This window comes from Silurus meridionalis, chromosome 21 (genome assembly GCF_014805685.1).
Source record: "Silurus meridionalis isolate SWU-2019-XX chromosome 21, ASM1480568v1, whole genome shotgun sequence".
NCBI classification, from domain to species: domain Eukaryota; kingdom Metazoa; phylum Chordata; class Actinopteri; order Siluriformes; family Siluridae; genus Silurus; species Silurus meridionalis.
The window spans coordinates 1,372,089-1,395,749 of record NC_060904.1 but is presented as its reverse complement, the minus strand read 5'-3'; the positions used below and the strand labels follow the sequence as shown (position 1 = coordinate 1,395,749).

General features: G+C 39.7%; 1 protein-coding gene across 4 annotated transcripts in view; it reads left to right on the top strand.

Annotated features, from left to right (window-relative positions):
• ctnnd2a (catenin (cadherin-associated protein), delta 2a) overlaps positions 1–23,661 on the top strand; it is a 219,696-nt gene that overhangs the window by 73,596 nt on the left and 122,439 nt on the right. For all 4 annotated transcript variants that reach the window (XM_046833632.1, XM_046833631.1, XM_046833630.1 and 1 more), the window contains 3 exons: positions 16,761–16,795; positions 17,740–17,856; positions 21,672–21,820. In XM_046833632.1, coding sequence (XP_046689588.1) covers positions 16,761–16,795; positions 17,740–17,856; positions 21,672–21,820 — 301 coding nt within the window. The remainder of the gene's footprint in view (positions 1–16,760; positions 16,796–17,739; positions 17,857–21,671; positions 21,821–23,661) is intronic.

Sequence of the window (23,661 nt, the reverse complement as noted above, 5' to 3'; positions counted from 1 at the left end):
ACACACACACACACACACACACACACAATAAAGGTCACAATCCACACTGGGCCAAGGACATTGTGCAGTTAGCATCATAAATGTCAGTCAGTGCTAATTAGCTATGGCGAGCTGGGTAAGTAGAAGAAGTTCTGCGTCTCGTGGTTTTGCAACAGTGGAACTCAGATATCTAAACTTTCACTCTTCTGGGAAGATGTTCTACTAGATTTTGAAGTGTTATTGTGAAGATTTGTGAAGATTCATTCAGCCACAAAGTCAGGTTCTAATGTTGGTCAGGTGAGGAGACCTGGGGTGATCATGTTACATGCACAGAATTTTCACTGTTAATACTATCTCATTTACTACAATTAGCTAATCTGACAGGATTTCTGAGAGGATTTTAAAATTACATACAAAAATATACACATTTTCCACTGTTAATGCTATCTAGCTTGCTATAATTAGCTTATCTGACAGGATTTCTGAAAGGATTTTTAAATTACATACATAAATATACAGATTTTCAGTGTTAATGCTATCTAGTTTGCTATAATTAGCTAATCTGACAGGATTTCTGAGAGGATTTTTAAATTACATACATAAATATACAGATCTTTCACTGTTAATGCTATTTAGCTTGCTATAATGAGCTAATCTGACAGGATTTCTGAAAGGATTTTGAAATTACATACATAAATATACAGATCTTTCACTGTAATGCTATCTAGTTTGCTATAATTAGCTAATCTGACAGGATTTCTGAGAGGATTTTGAAATTACATACATAAATATACAGATCTTTCACTGTAATGCTATCTAGTTTGCTATAATTAGCTAATCTGACAGGATTTCTGAGAGGATTTTTAAATTACATACATAAATATACAGATCTTTCACTGATAATGTTATCTAGCTTGCTATAATTAGCTAATCTGACAGGATTTCTGAGAGGATTTTCAAATTAGATACATAAATTTACAGATTTTTGACTGTTATTTGCTATCTACCCTTTTACGATTAGCTAATCTGACGGTATTTATGAGGGATTTGATAGTAAAATGTAGAATGTAGAAGTTAGTGCTAAGTGCATGTACTGCTAATTTGAACTGACTACCATGATCCAGGTTTATTTAGAAATAGACCTGAATGTACAAACTTTTCAAAGTTAGTGCTAGCAAGCTTTGAGCTATTTTGACAGGAAATTAACCAATATTCATAAATATTAATGATGTTCACTGTTAGCAGTACCAAGATGGCTATGATCAGCTAATCTGAGTTTTAATCCAGAGTTTTCTAAAACCTATTTCTGATCTTTGCCTATTACATTTTGCTGCTAAGAATCTATGTAAGCCTGAAAGATACATAGTGTCGAAAGGTGTGTGTGTGTGTGTGTGTGTGTGTGTGTGTGTGTGTGTGTGTGTGTGATAGAGAGAAATAGAGACTGTGTACTCCCATTGGCATTAGCAAAAGTGAAGACTTCATCTCCAGACACTGTGCTGGTGCAGTGATCAACTATCAGAAGCCTTGCTGCAGACCTCTAGCACAGTTCATAGTTTGTGAGAGGAAAGAAAACGTGGGAGAAAAAGAGAGATAAGGAAGAAGGAAAAGAGAGAAAGAAAGAGCTCAGCAATGCCTCTGGACTTTCCATTCAAATTATTCTGTGACATTTTCTGCTTGCCCCCACTGGGCTTTGGATGAAGATAATGATCTCCTTCCTTTGGGTTCGTTGCTCTGGTGGAAGCACACACACACACACACACACACACACACACACACACGCTTTAAAGATCTTCAAAACTTCCTTTAGAGAGAGCTCATTAGAAGTGTGCAGTGATTTCCTCCACAGTAGATATACACGCAACAAAACACAAAAAGATAATATTTTTTATAGAAATTACATTTGATTTAAATTATTGTTTAAACAATGTAATAGCTAATAGTTTAATAGTTTTTATATATGTTCAGTTACTGTTTAATAGTGAAACAGTATTAAAAAGACAAATTATTAATGAAAAAAGTTTTGCACTATGAGGTGTTCACAATGTAAAAGTGAACACTCCATAGTGCAAAACTCCATGGGTTTAAAATGTCCTTTTGTCCTTTTATACCCTATCCATGAAAAAATAAAACAATTTGGGATTCTGTCTAATTATTTTTTAATCTCTGGTTGCCAAATGCTGAGTTAAATATTAGTGAGGGGGGAAAAACACGTAACTGTGAATAAATAAGTAAAAAATCCAAATGAATCTCACTGCAGTTTCTGTGATAGAAAAAAACTTCTACTGAAATTCACGCATTAATATTCAAATTAATTTAAATATATATTTGCAGAATCTCAATAATTAACATTTTACTTTTTAATTACCCCAATACACTAACACACACACACACACACACACACACACACACACACACACACACACACACACTTATGCTGTTTTTATTGGAGTATTACTGTAAATTTAATTCCTCAATATTGTTTAATATATAAAACTAACCCCAATCCTAATGCTAAACCCTCCCCTAACCTTAAACCCTACCCCTAACCTTAATGCCTACCTCTAACCCTAACCCTAACCCTAATAACTTTAATCCCTTACCCTAATACTAAATCTTAACCCTAAACAATACACTTAACCCTAACCCTAATCCTAAACCTTGTTCCTTACCCTTAACACTAATACTAACCTCTACTAAAATCTTTAACCTCTAACTCTAACCCTAAACCCTACCGATAGACTCCTACCTAAACTCTAACTTTAAACCTAAACCCTACCCATAATCTTCAATCTTCACCCTAAACCCTACCCAAAATTCATAACCTTCACCCTAAACCTAATCCTAAACCATAACCCTAAACCTTCTTCCTTTTTAAACCCTAACACAAAACCCTGCCCATAATCAATTACTTTAACCCTAACCTTAAACCCTACCCATAAAGCATTAACAAATCCCAACTCTAATCCTAAACCCTAACCCAAAACATTATTGCTTTCCTTAAACCCTAACACTAAACCCTGCCCATAATCCTCAACCTTAACAATAAACCATTTACATAATCCTTAACCTTGAACCTTACCCATAATCCCTAACCTTAACTCCAACCCTAAACCTTACCCATAATCCCTAACCTTCACCCTAAACCTTATCCATTACCCCTACCCCAATCCTAATTCTGAACCCTGAACCTAAACCTTCTTCATTTCCATGAACCCTAAAACTAAACACTGCCCTGAACCCTATTACTAACCGCTAAATCGTATCTATAACCCCTAAATCTAAACCCTACCCTAACCCTAAATTTAAACTCTGGTTCTTTTTGGTTCTCTTTAAAAAGAATTGAATTTCTTTGATAATGTACAAGGGGAATATTTTTCTTATTAAAGACTAAAATTAGCAAAATGACAAAAAAGTAGATGCAGGACATCGAATAGAACTGTTACACACACACACACACACACACAGACACACACACCCGTTATCCCATGTCAGCGTGGGTAATTAGTTCTGGTGATGAAGACAGATGCAGAAACATTATTCATTCGCATTTAGATGTGTTTGCATTGATTCTGATTTATGATTGAAATATACAGGAAATGTGTGATAGCGCAGATGTTTGTGTGTGTGTGTGTGTGTGTGTGTGTGTGTGTGTGTGTGTGTGTGTGTGTGTGTGTGTGTGTGTGTGTGTGTGTGCGTGTGTGTGTGGGAGTGATGCAAAGCCAAGCTTTAATATCATTTGTGTTTTATTTAACAGTCCAAAATCTGTATGTAAAATTGTTGTGTTATTCTTCACGGGAGCTATTCATGTGGTTGTGTGCAAAAGTTTGTACTCCCCATACAACGCAATTTTTAACAAGTTTCTCCACTGGGCCTGGGAATGAAACAGCTGATTATAAATATTCTCCCCCCCCAAAATAAATAATAATAATAATAATAATAATAATAATAATAATAATAATAATAATCATTCTGTTGGAGTCCACTGTCATTTAACTGTGTGTGTGTGTGTGTGTGTGTGTGTGTGTGTGTGTGTGTGTGTGTGTGTGTGAGAGAGAGAGAGAGAGAGAGAGACAGAAAAGTGCAACTGTCTTCTGGCAATGTCGTCTACAAACAGCAATTTTCCCTCTGAGCTCACATCTCCCAGTCCAAAGAGCATCACCATATACACACACACACACACACACACACACACACACACACACACACACACTCACACACAGCTGAAGCTCACCCAATCTCATTAGACATGCAAATTCCTGTTTATCTAGTCCAAACAGTAGATAGCGGCTGAGACCCGATAAAGCCGACTCTGCTGCCAGGATTGTGTGTGTGTGTGTGTGTGTGTGTGTGTGTGTGTGTGTGTATGTGTGTGAGAAAGAGAAGAAAGAAAGAAAGAAAGAAAGAAAGAAAGAAAGAAAGAAAGAAAGAAAGAAAGAAAGAAAGAAAGAAAAATAATAAAACTATCTAGAAAATAAACAAGAAAATAACGAGTTCCTTCCTTAATCCCTCCCTCCTTTTTTATTTTTATTCTTCCTGCTTTCCTTTGATCATTTTATCTTTCCTTCTTTTGATTCTTTCTTCCTTTCTTCCTTCCATCCTACTTCCCTTCTCTCTTTTCCTTTCCTTTCCTTTCCTTTCCTTTCCTTTCCTTTCCTTTCCTTTCCTTTCCTTTCCTTTCCTTTGATCCTTGCATCCATCCTTCTTTCCTTCCCTTTCTTTGATTCTTCTTTTCACTCTCCTTTTCAGGCCTTTCTTTGAATCTTCCTTCCCTTTTCCCTTCCCTTACTATCCTGTAAGCTCTTTCTTTCTTTCTTTCTTTCTTTCTTTCTTTCTTTCTTTCTTTCTTTCTTTCTTTCTTTCTTTCTTTCTTTCTTTCTTTCTTTCTTTCTTCCTTCCTTCCTTCCTTCCTTCCTCTTTTGCTTGAGCAGCTTATTTGTCCTTGACCGTTTTTATTCTATGCCTGTCCTTGTGGCTCACACACACACACACACAGACACACACGCACGCACACACACGCACGCACGCACGCACGCACGCACGCACGCACGCACACACATACACACATACACACATACACACACACTTACACTTTGTCAGTTGTTGTGAAATCAGAACACACACTTTGGCGGGTGTTTAATGAGGCATGAAGAACACATTCACCAGAAACAATTCCACTCGTGTTTAATTGGCTGAGTTGTGAGTTGTGTTACGGGGCTGTGCGCAGACTCAACATTTAAACAGTGTTTATGGCAGATTTTTTCCTTCTGCACTGACGCCTGTGGAAAAGGCCAATGTCTTAGCGTTCCTTTCTTTTCTCCTTCTTTTTTACATTCTTACTTTTCTTTCCATCCTTTTTTTTTTGGTTATGTGAAATTATCTTGTCATTCACAAGATATTTAAAGGTTCTCACCTTGGGGGAAGGTTCCACTCAGCTGCTCAAGCTAATAACAGTTCTAGGTGTTCTCTTGGTTGAAGGTCTGAACATCATTTGTGAAGAAGCTCCTCCTCATTGTCTTGGTGTTGGCCTTCCCTGAATTCAACAAACAGAAAAGTCCATTGCTTGTTGTCCCTTAATATTTTCCTGGAGTTTGTCTTTCATCACTTGCTGGAGATAAACTGCAGGTCAGGGTGTGGATGTGATGCTCAGCTGATGGTACACACCATCTTCTAGAGAACTCTGAATTGTTTCTCTTGCTTTCCATTCTAAGCTGTGGTGCAAGGATAAACGTTCCTTGGCAGCTGAGAACATCATGTGAACATTTAGGTACCAGAAACTGTTCATTCTCTCCACTGGGTTTTGTTGATCTCAAGATTGTGGGAGTCCAAATATAACTACTGAACTTCAAAAGGAGATGGTTCTCCCAGCAGATCTTCAGGATTTTAATCTTCTCAAGATTCAGCTTCTTGTGTTTTCTCTTGTTGAGATCAGTGCCACAGCTACAGTGCCATTAGTAGAGCTTGATGATGGTGGAAGATCTCAGTGCCTTAGGTTCTGTTCTGTAATTCAGTGCAGAAAAACAGAGATTCTGTTCTGTAGAGTTCTTGATTGCACGTCCAAAATATCTCTATTATAGCACTACAGTGAAATTTCTGAATATAGCTAAAAATACCTATGGATAGTGCAGCTCCGAAAGGACAGGAGTGGAACAGCCGCTAAAGCGTGTGTGAAATCAGTCCAGCGTGGGGTAAAGTGGTCATTCCCTGTGGACATGAGGGGACGGAGAGACAGGAAGCAGGATGAAATGAGGGGAAAACACCTTTCCTTTCTTCTCAGCAGGGCTGTGAGAACTTGAAAAGCTCCCAAGCCTCCAGGTGGAGCAACATCTGGATGAAGGGCAATAAGTCTGAATGTCTGTGTCAGTGTGAGATTAAGAGATCAAACGAAACAGACAAAATGTTGGAGAAAATCTAATGTAGAAAAAAATCCACCATCACAAACGAATCACAGCTCACAAGTGACCAATGATGCCGCAGGGGCGGAGCCAGGACAGATAACTATTTTTATTAGAGTAACTGGAAAGGGGACACATCCAATCAGCAGTCAGAAGTGACTTATAACATGCCATAGCGTGACATAGCATGACATAATGTAATATATCGTTTCTTTTTCCAAAAAAGCATGTTTGCTTTTGAATGTACTGGAAAAACTATAGAAGAGGAAGCAGCTGGAGATTTATAATGAGCTTCACGTCGAGGAACAAGACGAAAAGAAAAAGTTTTTTACTTTCAAAACAAAAATAAAAGACGCACGTGTGAAGATGTTCAATACCACACGCTCCGCGATTGACAGTTTCTGAGCGCTGTTGATTAGTTTTCTCAGAACAGCAGCTCGGACCATCGTGCAGCTACAGATCTGAATTATTAAGAGGCTCGTTATGGTTTCTATGGTAACAGTTCTTTCGTTAGGACGCTTTGTTAAGACTAATAATAATACATGATGTAGAACAAAGGGTGTGGGGGTGTGGCAGAGCACTGGTTTATGAATGTAGGGCAGAGCCAGGAATTGTGACTGATCAAATTTCCTTTACTGTCTCCGCCCTCTCCTCTCAGATTGACCACGCCCCCAGACGTGTTGAAGGAGTCTCCAGTGTCAGATCTTATTGAGTGATAATTACCGTGTGTGTTTGTGTTGGTGTGTGTGTGTGTGTTTGTGTGTGTGTGTGTGAGAGAGCTTATCAGTGTCAGGATATGTTTTTTTAAATGGAGGACACACACACACACACACACACACACACACACACACACACAGGGTGATAATTGGTCTCAGTGGAGGCACTGAGGGAAGCTCCCAGCTTTGCAGCTAAGCAAACGGGATAACGATAAAGCGGGGTTATGCCAGCACGAACACACTTCGCTTTAACTGCGTGACCTTTTGACCTCGACACTGACAGACACTTGGGTTAAACACGCACACACACACACACACACACACACACACACACACACACACACACACACACACCAAACTGAGCTACACATCAACACCTCAATAATCATTCCTAACTCAGGATGGGGTCTTGAATTACAAGACTTTTTTTTTTCAGGGTGTAAGTAAGAAAAAAGACGAACACTGTGAACGTGGAAACGTGTGATTTGTTAGCAGCCTGCTAGCATGCTAACATTTATGATGTATGTGCACGTCTCCGAGTTAGTTAGCTCATTTAAAGTAATTTCACAACAGTTTATTTGCTGATCCGAGCAGCGAGAGTGAGGTCTGATTTACAGCTTCATCTCATTTGATTTTGCCTGGTTACACTTAATGGGGTTTCCTGAATAGATTAGAATAAACCCTACACACACACACACACACACACACACACACACACACACACACACACACACACCTTTACACACACACATACATATATGCACATCATGGGATACATTTCTGGTGGCATGTGGTGAAAACAAAAGTTGAAGGATTGATTGTGTTACTGTGGTATAGTGTCTGTAAACACACACACACAAAATGAATATGTGTGTGTGTGTGTGTGTGTGTGTGTGTGTGTGTGTGTGTGTGTGTGTGTGTATGTATGTGTAGGTGTGTGTGTGTGTAAATCCATATTCCACACATTGTCCTGAAGGATTAGAAATGAGGTCCTGGTGGAACCATGAAATGTGAAGTCTCTTATCTGTTTGAATGTGTGAGTATACAATGTGTGTGTGTGTGTGTGTGTGTGTGTGTGTGTGTGTGTGTGTGTGTGTGTGTGTCTGTGTGTGTGTGTGTGTGTGTGTGTGTATTTAATGACTGAATTTGTAGCTAATGATGTCTCATAGCATGCCATATGAGGGTAAGTGGGAAATGTCCAAACAGCAGTCAGAAGTGACTTATTAAGTGACATAACGTGGCATAACCTGATATAACCTGACAGAGCGTGACATAACATGACATAATGTTAAATAGCATCAAGAGACATGCCATTACGTGACATAATGCGACATAGCCAGACATAACATGACATAGCATGACATAATGAGACACATTGTGAAATTGTGACATAATGTGACATAATATGACAGCGTGACATAATGTGACATAGTGACAAAACATGACATGTGGCATAGCACGACATACGGTGTGAATATGAACGCATGCCTATAAATCTCTAATGACAATGTTTTTTCTATTCCTAGCATCAGCATTAATCAGCTTTAACTAGAATTGGCTATCACACTCATGCTAGCAAACATAATAGTTTAGCAATGAAGCATTTTATTGTTAGCCTTAACAAACATTCCTGTATTACTGAGACGCAAACTGTTTTAGCATTTATACTCGTTCTTTGATACTTTACATAACTATATGACGGAAATGCGGAGTGTGGAAGTGCGGAAATCATTATCCTGAGGAATAGGGCTGAAGAGGAGCTACGTCAGTGCCACATGATTAAATTAGCTGTAGAAATTTTTAGTTTCTGGATTTTTGAAATGTGTGATTTCCAGTTTAATACGTTCTGTTTGGTCACAGACAAAAAAACACTCATGACTGGAGAAAGAAAGAAAGAGAGAGAGAGAGAGAGAGAGAGAGAGAGAGAGAGAGGGTGGAGGGGGCTTGTATTCTTGAAGTAGCATTTATTTTTTTTTTGCTTGTGAAAGCGAACAAAAGCTGAATTCTCCGTGCTGAATGACGGGCTGGAATTACGAAGACAATGAACAGCTTTGGTGAATAAAGAGAGCGAACACAATATGATGCTCAGTCCTGAAAAAAAGGGCTATATTTCCTTTAATGCTGGAGGAAAACGCTGTGGCTTCCATTTCGACCTGCTGATTAAACGGATCATTTATATACAGAGCCTGTAAAAAGTGTGGAGTCTTTTGTAGTTTTTGTGTCCGAGTTCTGTGAGTGTTATTTAGAGAGACGTCTGGAGTAATAGCTTTCATGGAACGACCTGCCCAGTCACTGCACCTCAATCCCACTGAACTGCTCTGGGATTAACTGGATATTAATCATATTTCCAAACAATATACATCTTTGTTGCTATAATGTTGTGTTATAACAGCTTATAAATGTATTATAACACAGCCTTATGTCAGATCTTTCGAGCTGATTATAAAGTGTGTATTGACAGATAAATATTCTGTGTTTTCTTGTTCATAATTTTCTAATTTGTTTCCGCTCAATTGTATTAATGATTTTATTGTAAAACCTGAAGGTTTTTCTTTTGTTCTGTTTAACCATGAATACGTTTGTAAATCTCTCCATCAGTTCTTTGACTATAGAATCTCTAAATGATGGAAAGGGTGCATTGATTTCCTTCGCTATCTGCTTCAAATCCCAGAATCTGGTAGTAGAATCTACTGTGAACTTCATCCTCATCATCATCTTCATCACCAAAATGTTAATAGCCAAAAATTAGAATTATTGATAAATTCTTGTGCTTTTGCCTTTAAAGGGAAAATTTGACAGAAATGGTAGGAAAAGGTGCCCCAGTACTTTTGCCATTTCATGTACATGTCTGGGACTTGAGCAAGCAGCAGAGGAAAACATTTTTTGAGAATAAACACCGACTTGTCGTCCGAATAAATGTGTTTAATTGAACATTTGGTCGGAAGACGGAGACGGACGCGAACGTCTGTCGCAGCATCTGTTGACTCGGAGACGATTGTCTGGCAGCGCAGCTCGTTTATGTTCCACAATCATCGTGTGGGTTTGTCTTCATGCTTTTAGAGATTTATGGAAGGCCTGAGCTGGTAGAGATGAGCCTTGGAGCTCATAACTCACTTTGGGAACTCGCTACAGGTTCGCGTACGATGCGGTCGAGGTGTTTTTGTTTTTTGTAACAACTTAATTTTTATATTTCTATTTTTATATCAGTAATATTATCAAAGCCTTTCAAATAATTTTACCCAAATTATTTACTACAATGCTCTTTCCTATTTATGCTTCTTTAAAAAAACTTAAATGATTATTTATATTTATAATTATAATTATTATAAATAATTATAAATTAATAATTATAAAATAAAATAAACTAGAAAAAAAAGAAATAAGAAAAAATATATTATAAATTATTAAAAACCCAATTATATTTAAAATTGAGTATATCCTCAGCGGCCAAATAAATAAATAAACTACCAAACAAACAAATATATAAATAAAGACATAAATAAATACATACATTTGTAAGCAAACTAACTTACTATTTAAAAAAATTATGAATAAATAAATAAGCAATCTAAAAAACTAACTAATAAATAAATAAATACATACAGGCACCATTTCTCCAGCAGCATTTATTTATAAAATGTTAAGTTTGAAGTAGAATCAACAGTTAGTTGTTTGTGTGATGTTTTTCTGAGTTGCTGCAATTTTATTTATTTTAAACAATTTTTCGTCACACACCAAGTTAATGGACTTAAAACAACAAGACGAGTTGTTGATGTAAACAAGAAAATCAGGTGAATAATTATAAAGAGAATTCTAAAGATATTCTATGAAGTATTTTATAAAACACACACACACACACACACACACACACACACACACACACACACACACACACTTAGTCTGCCTAATTGTAGTAACAGCCCAGGATTAGACTCTGTCTCACCCCAGGGACTCATTAACACATCATGCTGTATGTAGCAGCACTACCCCCAACTGTTGTGTGTGTGTGTGTGTGTGTGTGTGTGTGTGTGTGTGTGTGTGTGTGTGTGTGTGAGCTACAGATGCAGGATGCCATGTCACATCACAGTTTCTTGTAGAGTGACACATGTGCTGTTCTGATCATGTGGAGATTCACAGACTCCCCAGCCCCCTCTCTCTCTCAAGTCAAGTCAAGTCAAGAAGCTTTTATTGTCATTTCAACCATATATAGCTGATGCAGTACACAGTGAAATGAAACAACGTTCCCCCTGAACCCAGGTGCTACATACAACAACATAAAACAACAGTCACAGAACAGAAGAACACAGAGCCAGGAACTAAGATCCTCGCCACATAAAGTGCATGTGTGCAACTGGTGCAAACAGTGCAAAAAGACAACACAAGACAGTGCAGGACAATACACAATACACAAAAATATAAAAATAAAAACAACAATAGCTCCGCCAGTAAAACCTGTCGTGACAGAATAAGGTGCACAGTAGCAGAAAAATGTAAACAGAGAAATGTAAACAGAATTGTGCAGTTCTACAATAGCAGCAATCAAAATAAACAGAACAGTGACCAAAGGATTTGGATAGAATATTGTGCAAAAAGAGCAAGTCCCGGAAGATCAGCAACAAACGGCATGTAAACATTTCTCTCTCTCTCTCTCTCTCTCTCTCTCTCTCTCTCTGTCTGTCTCTATGTGCCTCTATGTCTCTCTCTCTGTCTCGGTCTCTTTCTCTCCTCTATTTCTCTCAGTCTGTCTATCCTCCATCTCTCTCTCTCTCTCTCTCTCTCTCTCTGTCTGTCTCTATGTGCCTCTATGTCTCTCTCTCTGTCTCGGTCTCTTTCTCTCTCCCTCTATTTCTCTCAGTCTGTCTATCCCTCCATCTCTCTCTCTCTCTCTCTCTCTCTCTCTCTCTCTCTCTCTCTCTCTCTCTTATCTTCTTGCAATAATGATGTTAGTAAACGTAACATTCTTTTCTATGTTTTGCAGCATACATAAAAACCTACAGGGGCTTTCTTTTTAGTCTCTTTCTCTCTCTCTCTCTCTCTCTCTCTCTCTCTCTCTCTCTCTCTCTCTCTCTCTCTCTCTCTCTCTCTCTCTCTCACACACACACACACACACACACACACACACACGTTTTGATCCTTCTCCATCTCATAATTCCATGTTCCTTCTCAGCACGAGGCAGTCAGTCATCCAGATTTACATCTATCTCAGTTTTAACCACACACACACACACACACACACACACACACACACACACACACACACACACACACACACACACAGGCTCTATGACAGCCGGAGAAAGTGCCATGCTGAGCTTTTACTATTTTCATTTGCTCAGAAATGAAAAAAGATCTGCTGCTTTGTGGAAATAGATGAAAAAGATGAAGATTCCCTGTTTTTTTTTTTACAGCTTTAATTTTACATTTTTTTAACAACTTAAAAAAATTATTATGTAGATTTTTGTTTTTGAATCATAAATATTAAAGTAATACCAATAATATTAATATTATTTTAATATAAATTCTACATATAAATTATTCTATTTTAATATTGTTGTATTTTTTGTACATTTCATTATTAATTTTGTACATTTTAAAAACACACAGAACTCAAAAATCAGGTCCTTTTCACTGATGGTGCTCCATAAATAACTCCTGCTGCTGTTTTTCATTCTGTTCAGGTGTGAATAGTGGATTGTGATTGGCTGGTAGGAGTTCAGGTGTGAATAGTGGATTGTGATTGGCTCATAGGAGTTCAGGTGTGAATAGTGGATTGTGATTGGCTGGAAGGAGTTCAGGTGTGAATAGTGGATTGTGATTGGCTGGAAGGAGTTCAGGTGTGAATAGTGGATTGTGATTGGCTGATAGGAGTTCAGGTGTGAATAGTAGATTGTGATTGGCTGAAAGGAGTTCAGGTGTGAACAGAACGAAAAATGTGGATTTGGAGCAGCAGAATTGTAGATGTAACAAGTCGTATATAAAATGCGTAATGAAAATAAAAGGTTCTCTGCAAACATCAATAACAGCTTGATCTCCTCAATGCTGAGAAGTGACCATTGTATAAGGTGATAATCCACAGCAAGGTGTGAGACCTTACTCCATTTTAATGCTCTCCACTTCACCTCTGGAGCTTCTTCGCCTCCACATCGTGCAGTTAAATGGTGTAAAATGAACTACAGGGTTTTATTAATGCTCATTTTTTTTTCATAAACTGCACAACACGTAGGACTGCAATTGTCCGCTTTTTTCTTGTGTCTTTGTTTTTCTTCCGTCTTTTGCGGTGAGTGCGGATTATACGGCTGCACCTGTATTGATCCCTGAATTGAGCCATGAATGCGATTTAACACACTTTATGCCTTTTTCGTCCTGCTTCTGATCTTTTCGGAGCAGAATTGTCTCCGCTGTGAGAATCGTGCAGACAGAGTTGCGCTTCCCGGCGTCTCGTCCTCGTACAAACTCATTCGCGATCTGCCTTTTGTTTCCATTCGGTCGTTTACTGTTGATTATGTGTGCATTTGTTTCGCAGGAGAAACCATCCATCGGCTCGGATTTCATTTACGGAGACGGCGAGGCCGTGCATTATTTAAACCCAGAACGCCGCTTGTGTAAACAAGGCGTCATGAAAATCTATTTTGTAAAGAGTTTTTTTTCTCCGAGACGCAGCCGTTGTTTTTCCAACCGTATCGGAGTCGACTGATTCGTCTTTTTATTCTCCGATTGGCTTAAAGTTGTATGATAATGCAGATGTTTTCAATCATCAACCTACATAATAATAAAACACTGAAAAGGTACGACAGGTCGTGCTGATGTGTGTAGCAACAAATCATCGCACTGGTGCTGTGTATCGCAACGTACAGCCATGTGAATCCCTTGAATAGGAAAGTGTTCATGTTGGTGCACGATGTGGAGGTGAAGAATGAGGTGAAATGGAGAGCATTATAATGGTCCTCACAGCTAGCGGTGGATCATCACCTTATACCATGCTCACCTCCCAGCATTGAGAAATCAAGCTGTTATTGATGTTTGCAGAGTGAAACTGACTGAATGGACCAAAATAACGCTTCATTTTCATTACGCATTTTATATACGACTCGTTACATCTACAATTCTGCCTCACACACACAGATAAAATAGTGCCAGAATATTACAGTTATTTATGTGTGTTAGCCATGAAAGAGAGAGAAAGAAAGAGAGAGAGAGAGAGCTGTTGGAGTTAAGTTCTGGTACTGTTTTTCTCGTTCTATTTCTCATTCGAACGCTTTCTCCTTCTGTTTGTTTTTTTGAAAATCCCCGCATTCACCATAGAAGTTCCATCACATGCAAAACAGCTCCATGGAGCTCAGAAAGGTCTTTAGAAAATGTGTACAATCGCTGCCTTACTCTGGATAGAACTGGAATGTCTCTGGGTTACGTATGTTCCCCTGGTTCCCAGAGGGAAAGAAACGCTGCATCAACAATGCTTTGGGAACGCCTCTGCGTGACTATTCTCCGAACCACGTGTGTAATCAGTCCATCAGAAAAGGGTGACTTGACCAGGAAGTATAAAAGCACATGTCGTGGAGACAGCACTAGCTTCGAAAGTAAAGGAAACGCTCGCAGAGATGCAGGGAGTGTAGCACCGCGTTGTCTCGTTTCCTCGGCGTTGGTAATGTCACGCTTTTCCGTTGGCCTGATTACACACGTGGTTCAGAGCGAGGTCATGCAGAGGTGTTTCCAAAGCGTTGTTGACGCAGCTCGAGGGGGAACTGGATGTTACTATGGTTAGAGGTGTTTATAAGCAGCGCTTTTATTTTGATTAAACTGGGGAACGCAAACTACGTGATTTTTCACAATCACCCTCCACTATTCACACCTGAACTTTCTTCCAGCCAATCACCATCCACTATTCACACCTGAACTTTCTTTCAGCCAATCACCATCCACTATTCACACCTGATCATTGTATATGATGAAATATAAGACAGAACGCAGCTTTTCTTGCATATCTAAAGCTTCTTGAAGGATGATCCATATTTCAGCTGGTGTCCGTACTCTAAGGACTGACCTGAATATAAACTCATTTGTCTGTCGTTTTTTTTATGTCTCGACCCCTCAGTCCTTGAGCGGTGTGCTGTAAATACCGGCTGTCAGCCCAATGTCACTTCCTCTCATCTCTCGGTTGCTGTGTTTTGGCCTCGAGGCCGGATGTTAAACGCAGCCGCAGGATAAAGCGAATGAATAAATGATTGTGATTACCTGACAGTGTGGAGGAAATCGAAGGGCGTGCGGTATGGGCCCTCCCGCAAGCAGTGTAGGACACACACACACACACACACACACACACACACACACACACACACACATACACACACACACTGCAGATTTACTCCATGCACAAGTGATAAATAGGCTTTTATAATGCAGCACATGTTAAGGGACCACAATTTTCCTGCTGTTCATCAAGCTGGTGTGTGTTTGTATGTGTGTGTGTGTGTGTGTGTGTGTGAGACAGAGAGAGAGAACACTTAAACCTTGAGACACCATCTCAGGCATTTCAGAACTATAATATTTCATTTTATTTCACTCAAAATGGCAGTAAAGATCAATTTTATCGGAAATAAAAGTTTTTTTTGTGCTCCTATCGCTGTTATTGTCGCTCCCTCCGGGCCTGTAGGGGGCAGAGCTTGTTCATACAGGTGTACCGTTGCCAGGTGTGATGTGACTTTTTTTTTTTATCTGATTCGTGACCCTGAAAATCCAATTCTCTGACTGTGGGTGTAAGTTAACCTTCAGTTACACACTGCAACTATAAGCCCTTGTGTGTGTGTGTGTGTGTGTGTGTGTGTGTGTGTGTGTGTGTGTGTGTGTTCGTGTGTGTGTGTGCAACTGTTTGAAATCACCACCAATATATTTTGAGCTTTTATAGACATTAGTGTGGAGCTCTCAGTATAACACTGGTTTCATAAATATTGGCACCCTCACCCAAATGAACCTGTTATGAGCACGAAGGACTCAGGAGTCTGACTCTCGGTCTGTGACGGTTTTATTAATGACCACAAACAGTTGGGATTCTGCCATGATTCACTGGTGGGCTGTAATGATGTAACTGTAATTCGTATCTGTACTTTACTGAAGTATTTTTGTTCAAGGAGACTTTTATTTTCAAACTATTTTTTTTATTTTTATTTTTTTCAAACTACGTTCAGTAAAATCACTCATTCCTTTTTATTTATGAGGATAAAAGCATAACTGGTGAAACACGCAGCGAGTCATCAATCAGGATCAGAATTTGAAGGTTTTTTACTTAATAACAATTTTCTGCATTTCCTGATTCCTAAAATAAAAGAAACCCACAGATCGTTATGCGAAATGCAGTATTTAGAAGATTAAAAAAAAACAACAACAGATATGTTGTCTGAGTGGGCAGGGCATTTTCTACCTCTTCTGTCAATCAAAACAAGCCGAGCCAATTGCGATGGTCAGTTGGATCATGTAAGTGGAAGAAGGTGGAAAGCGCTTTCGTTTGATCGCAGCTAAATGAAGGAAGGATTGTAATTTTTTTGCTTTTGAATCGTTCGGGGCTCTAATACTTGTGCGTTTTCATGGAAAAGAACCTGAAAATACTGTTTATCATTTTTAGGCCATACCCAAATTACTTTGTGTGCGTTCTAACTGCTGTGTGTTTTTCTGTTTACAGTTCTGCAGATGAACATCTTCGCTGGGATTCTGAAGGTAAAAAAAATATCTGTTTGTCACAGAAACACGTGAAAATACCCGATTTCCGAACGACTGAATGATTTATAACCAGAGGGACGTTACGTATCCTGCGTGGTTCTGTCCGTCGCTCCGGCTGCTGTGTGATTGATATTGTGACATTTCAAACGTCTGACAGGTGAACATTAAGGCCGAAAAAAGCAGCAGTCTTCTGAAACGTTCAAACGACTTTCAGGCTTTTAAACTGGTTTCAAATTCAGGACGTTTTCCTATAAATAAGAACGAGGGAAAAATCTAATGATCATGGATGCCTGGGGTGCAGTCAGCGATCACATTTAGATGTCGAGGTCAGAGCTTTATAGCTGGAGATCTTCCACTTTAACCCATGTATCTTCATGGAACAGGCTTTGTGCACAGGGGCATTGTCATGCTAAAACAGGTTTGGGTCTGTGAGTTCAATTGAAGGGAAAATTTCATCCAACCGCATTCAAAGACGTCCTACACAATTGTGTCTCCAAATTTGTGCAAATATTTAGGAAAAGAATCACATACACCCGGAAAAGTCAGGTGTCCGAATACTTTTGCTTGTATATTTAATAACGAAAATATGGCACCAGGAGTAAACACCAACTGCTTCATTATAAATAGACACAGCACAGAGGCATGTAATTCACACACACACACACACACACACACACACACACAGGTGATCATGTCATCAGGGCGGTGCTCAGGCTCAGGTGTGGCTCACACAAATCTCATGTAAATCTCATGTAAATCTCATGTTGTTTTATCTGCTATCAACTGGCAGAAGTCCTCGAGACGCCCGAGTTTCCCAGACACACGAACACAATTCGTTCCCACGTTTCAGTTTTCAGCCGGAGATTCAGTCGAAATCTTTTCTGAGATTCTTCCAAGCGAGCTTGTAATCCTCACCCTGTCGTCTCTCTTTTGATGCACAGATGGACAGAAAGACATCGAGGATGAGCTGAACACTGGACTGGAGCTTGTGGACTCGTGCATCAGATCCCTGCAGGAATCTGGGATTCTCGACCATCAGGAATACAGCACGAGCGAACGTGAGTAAAAATCATTTATTGAAGCATCGGAGAGTTTTTCTGTTTTTATTCGTGTCACTTTTAAGTTTGAAATCGTTACTGCAGTAGAGTTAATGATTAACGAGAACGACAAATCCATAAACTGTTCTGTAAAAACACAACTGCAGGAGCAAAAGGATCAGTGACCTTCAGTATAACTGCAGTCTCAATTATTTACCACAGGGTCAAGTGTGAATAGTGGATTGTGATTGGCTGGAAGGAGTTCAGGTGTGAATAGTGGCTTGTGATTGGCTGAAAGAAGTTTAGGTGTGAATAGTGGATTGTGATTGGCTGGAAGGAGTGCAGGTGTGAATAGTGGATTGTGATTGGCTGGAAGGAGTTCAGGTGTGAATAGTGGATTGTGATTAGCTGAAAGGAGTTCAGGTGTAAATAGTGGATTGTGATTGGCTGGAAGGAGTGCAGGTGTGAATAGTGGATTGAGATTGGCTGGAAGGAGTTCAGGTGTGAATAGTGGCTGGTGATTGGCTGGAAGGAGTTCAGGTGTAAATAGTGGATTGTGATTGGCTGGAAGGAGTTCAGGTGTAAATAGTGGATTGTGATTGGCTGGAAGGAGTTCAGGTGGTAATAGTGGATTGTGATTAGCTGGAAGAAGTTTAGGTGTGAATAGTGGATTGTGATTGGCTGGAAGGAGTGCAGGTGTGAATAGTGGATTGTGATTGGCTGGAAGGAGTTCAGGTGGTAATAGTGGATTGTGATTGGCTGGAAGGAGTGCAGGTGTGAATAGTGGATTGAGATTGGCTGGAAGGAGTTCAGGTGTAAATAGTGGATTGTGATTGGCTGGAAGGAGTTCAGGTGGTAATAGTGGATTGTGATTGGCTGGAAGGAGTGCAGGTGTGAATAGTGGATTGAGATTGGCTGGAAGGAGTTCAGGTGTGAATAGTGGATTGTGATTGGCTGGAAGGAGTTCAGGTGTGAATAGTGGATTGTGATTGGCTGGAAGGAGTTCAGGTGGTAATAGTGGATTGTGATTGGCTGGAAGGAGTGCAGGTGTGAATAGTGGATTGAGATTGGCTGGAAGGAGTTCAGGTGGTAATAGTGGATTGTGATTGGCTGGAAGGAGTGCAGGTGTGAATAGTGGATTGAGATTGGCTGGAAGGAGTTCAGGTGTGAATAGTGGATTGTGATTGGCTGGAAGGAGTTCAGGTGTAAATAGTGGATTGTGATTGGCTGGAAGGAGTTCAGGTGGTAATAGTGGATTGTGATTGGCTTGAAGGAGTTCAGGTGTGAATTCCGAGTGTTAAACACAGAGTTGAATATAAATTGTGGTGAATTTTGCTAGACACAAGATGGATTTGCAGAGAAGAAAACGTTCAAATGAGAACAAAAACAGTACCAGGAGTCCAACACCAACAGCTTCATTATAAGTAGAGATGCAACACGAGCACGTAGTTCACACACATTCAGTCAGTTTCACTCTGCAAACATCAACAACAGCTTCATCTTCTCAACGCTGGGAAGTGACCATGAAATAAGGTGATAATCCACAGCTTTATTCCACTTATAGTGAATTCACATCACAGCGAGACTCAGAGAGAGAAGAGAGGAGAAGAGAGAGAAAGAGAGAGAAATAGAGAGGAGAGAGAGGAAGTGAGAGAAAGAAAGAAAGAAAGAAAGAAAGAAAGAAAGAAAGAAAGAAAGAAAGAAAAGAAAGAAAGAAAGAAAGAAGAAGAGAGGAAGAGAGAGAGAGAGAGAGGAAGAGAGAAGAGAGAGAGAAAGAGAGAGAAGAGAGGAAGATAGACTCAGAGAGAGAAACAGAGAGGAAGAGAGAGAGAGAGAAAGAGAGAGAAGAGAGAGGAAGAGAGAAAGAGAGGACGAGAGGAAGAAAAGGAGAAGAGAGAGGAAGAGAGGAGGCGAGAGAGGAAGAGGAAGAGAGAGAAAGAGAGGAAGAGAGAGAAAGCGAGAGGAAGGTAAATGAGTAAATTGCACTGCTGTGATAATTGATATGAAGTCTACTTCTGGTTAATGGGTGTAAGTGTGAGGTATAATGGCGGAACACTGAGGTGGTTCAGAAATATCGACTCCATTGTCCAAAAAAAAAAGTACTTTCATGTCATTTACGGCTTTCAATTTTAACAGAGGGAGAGTAAGTAGGGGGTTGTGTGCTATTACCCACAATGCTGTGAGCGTGAAATGTGTACGCCATTTTCTGCCTCCAGAAAAGTCAAGAGGGAGTAATTAAATTATATTTAGAAAATTGCCACTCTTTTTTCCCCCCTGCCTTTTGAGAGCCGATGGTCTGAAAAACGCAGGCGCGACGATTACAGCAGAGCCCAAAGGGTCCGGTAAAAGCGTACAGTCTCATTTCAGTAGTCGCATCTCGCAGCGCGTTCTGGCCTCTTCAACAAAACCGCATTACGCTCCTAATTCCGGGATCGAAGCGCTGAAGAGCGCTCGGAGTGCGTCATGTGGAAAAGGTCGCAACATCCTGGATCAGAAACGATGACCAGATTTATATAGATTCCATAAATACTTTTATTGTGAGTTACTGTTTTCTCTCAGAAGTGAAAAAGAAGAAGATGTTCCATTAGATTTTGTGGAGATTTGTTTGAGATTCATTCATCCTAAAGGTGTTTAGTCGCTTTTAAGCTCCATAGCAGGAGATGTTCCACCGCTGGCTTTGTGCACAAAAGCATTTCATTAGATTTAATAACCATGCATCAGTGTGTGTGTTGGGACGTCGGGAGATATCGTGGATGGACGTCGCTCCTCGCACGTGTTGTGCCTGCCTTGTTGCATCGACAGACTACACGTGCACCGAGGAGCAAAGAGTCGAATCCAGGATCTTGTGAACATCAGAAGAAATGTTTCTCTGCAGTATGAGTTTCAGGGTTTCTTCAACAAAATAACATCGATAATACATTCTGAAAGCTGAGCAGATGTTCGCATAGACATTCATCCTGATGTGCAGGATAAATATAGTATTTATAAACCATAAAGTTCTTCTCAAAGGGTTATAACTCACAATCACTGGATTAATAAATCTGAATTCAAATCAACAAACAAACAAACAGACAGACAGACAGACAGACAGACAGACAGACAGACAGACAGACAGACAGACAGACAGACAGACAGACAGATAGATAGATAGATAGATAGATAGATAGATAGATAGATAGATAGATAGATAGAGAAAATGAAACTATCCTGCCATCTATTCCACATGAATGGAGAAGGAAAGGAATTACCCACAAGTCTGCTGCATCTCTCAGTTTTATATGTTTGGCTAATAAGAGCCACAGATTAGCATCACACCATCCTGCCATTTCCTTCAGAGGGGATTACAATCTTTAAGATGTAAAAACCGTGTTGTTTGATGATGAAAGCTAAACATGAGGAACAGCTCTCACTCTCTCTCACACGGCTCTTGACTCACCAAAGTTCTAGCTCTTCATAGAACCTCAGATGGGTTTTTTCGAGGTTTTTTTTAGACTTTACCCCCCCCCCCCCCTCCTTTTTTATTCTCGGCTTCAGGGCTCTTTCTGCCATCCTTCTCTCACAACACACACACACACACACACACACACACACACACATACACTACTTCACTACTTTCCTCCTCCTCCTCTTCTGATAAATTATGCATGCTGGTTTTGCCTGGCTGTGGCTTCCATTGCTGCCTTTCTAAATATCTCTCTCTCTCTCTCTCTCTCTCTCTCTCTCTCTCTCTTTCTCTCTTCCTCCATCTCTCCTCCTATCTCTCTTCCCTCTCTCTCTCTCTCTCTCTCTCTCTCTCTCTCTCTCTCTCTCTCTCTCTTTTTGGTTTTAACACACAGGACCGAGTCTGCTCTCTCACAGCTCGCTGCAGCTCGGCTCGAACTCCTCCGGATATCACAGCAGCCAGACTTCAGCTCTGAACGACGCCCAGCTTTCAGCATCACCTCAGCTGCAGCATCCTGGAGGAGCCGTCCACAACTACAACCAGGTCGGTCGTCCTGTCCTCCTGTTTTCTTCTTCGTTTTGCTTCTCAGGTTCCATCCTCCTCTCCTCTCCTCTCCTCTCCTCTCCTCTCCCCTCCTCTCCTCTCCTATGCTATTTTCTCTCCAGCTCTATTGTGTATCCTGAAGTGTTTATTATCCAACTGTTTTTCACTGATAAAAAATTTAACCTCGTGTTTTATTTTTACACTTTATTATCTATCTATCTATCTATCTATCTATCTATCTATCTATCTATCTATCTATCTATCTATCTATCTATCTATCTACCATACATACTGTATAGTCAAAAGTATTGGGACACCTGACTTTCCCAGCCGTATGTGCTTCTTCCCCACAAAGTTGAAGGCACAGTTGTGTAGGACGTCTCTGGATCCTGGAGCATAAAATCTTCCCTTCACTTCAACTTGAAGACCCAAAACCTGTTCCAGCATGACAATGCCCTAGTGCACAAAAACTATTGAGATAAACCCTATTGAGATAAATATAAACAACACAAAATCCACAAACTCTCCACAAAATCTAGTGGAACATCTTCCCAGAAGAGTGGAACTTATTATAGCTGCAAATGGAGACTCACGGTGGAATGGGATGTTCAAATCTTTAGGTGTCCACACACTTTTGTCCATAGCACCTGTATAATTTTTTTTACAAAGTTTAAAAGGCATTCAATTTAAGGAGCGTTTATGACGAGAAACCCTGAAGAACATCAGCAGGTTTTTTTAGAGAGCATGAGATTGGATAATAATTTCACCCTAAAGAATAGACTCCCAGGTGCTATCATATAATAAATGCTGTATCTTTTGTACATTTATGGTATTTTGTTCGATGTTCCTTTACATTTATCGCATTTATACAACTGAGCAATCGAAGGTTAAGGGCCTTGCTTAGGGGCCCCTCCGCAGCAACTTACTGGTGATGGGATTTGAACTCACAATCTGCTGAGTAGAAGCACATTGTCCTAACCTCTGAGCCACCATTTCCACATGTCCTCCTGGTTACATTAATACATATTTTAATATCCTTTATTAAAACATAATTCCCGCGTTGACTGGAAATTGGATTCAGAATTTTTTTGCTGTTTTTTTATATCTGGATTCATTAATATTTGATTTCTTGACCTTGTTTGTTGAAGCAAATAGAAACCAATTGAGTTGGTATTGAGTCCATATTGACAATATGCCAAAGAAATGATTCGGGTCCCAGTTTAGTGCATGGCAAGAAAAATGAAAAAATAAGAAAAGTTGTTCTTTTTGTTTTAGTTTTTTTTTATCAGATACAGAAACCAAAAAGTGATTTCAGGCTTGTGTATGCAGCGTTGATTGTTTTGTTTTTTATTCACAATCGGAAAGCAGAATGTGAATGGTGACACCTTTGTTTCTTTATTGACTTGATATTGAAAGCAGAACAAGAAGCAGACATTGGATTGAATTGTTTCAGAGCACAAACCCAAAAAAGTATGTATTTATTTATTTATTTATTTATTTATTTATTTTCCCTATCCATTTAATCACACAGTGTAGTCATTTAAATCTCACAGTACCAAATATGACCGATGCACTAAAGTGTACAACACTTACAATCTAACAATCTAACATCCAATCTAACAATGAAAGGGAATTTCTTTGGAACATTTTTCTTAGGAAGACACAAATTATTATAATATAAAACAAAATAGAGCAACATATTCAAAGATCACAGACAATCTAGTAGAAAATAGTGTGGGGCGGCGCTGAATGAGGAGGGGTGGGACAAGACGAGACAAGGTGGGGCAGGATGAGGAGGGGTGGGGCGGGACAAGGTGGGGCAGGATGAGGATGGGCAGGGC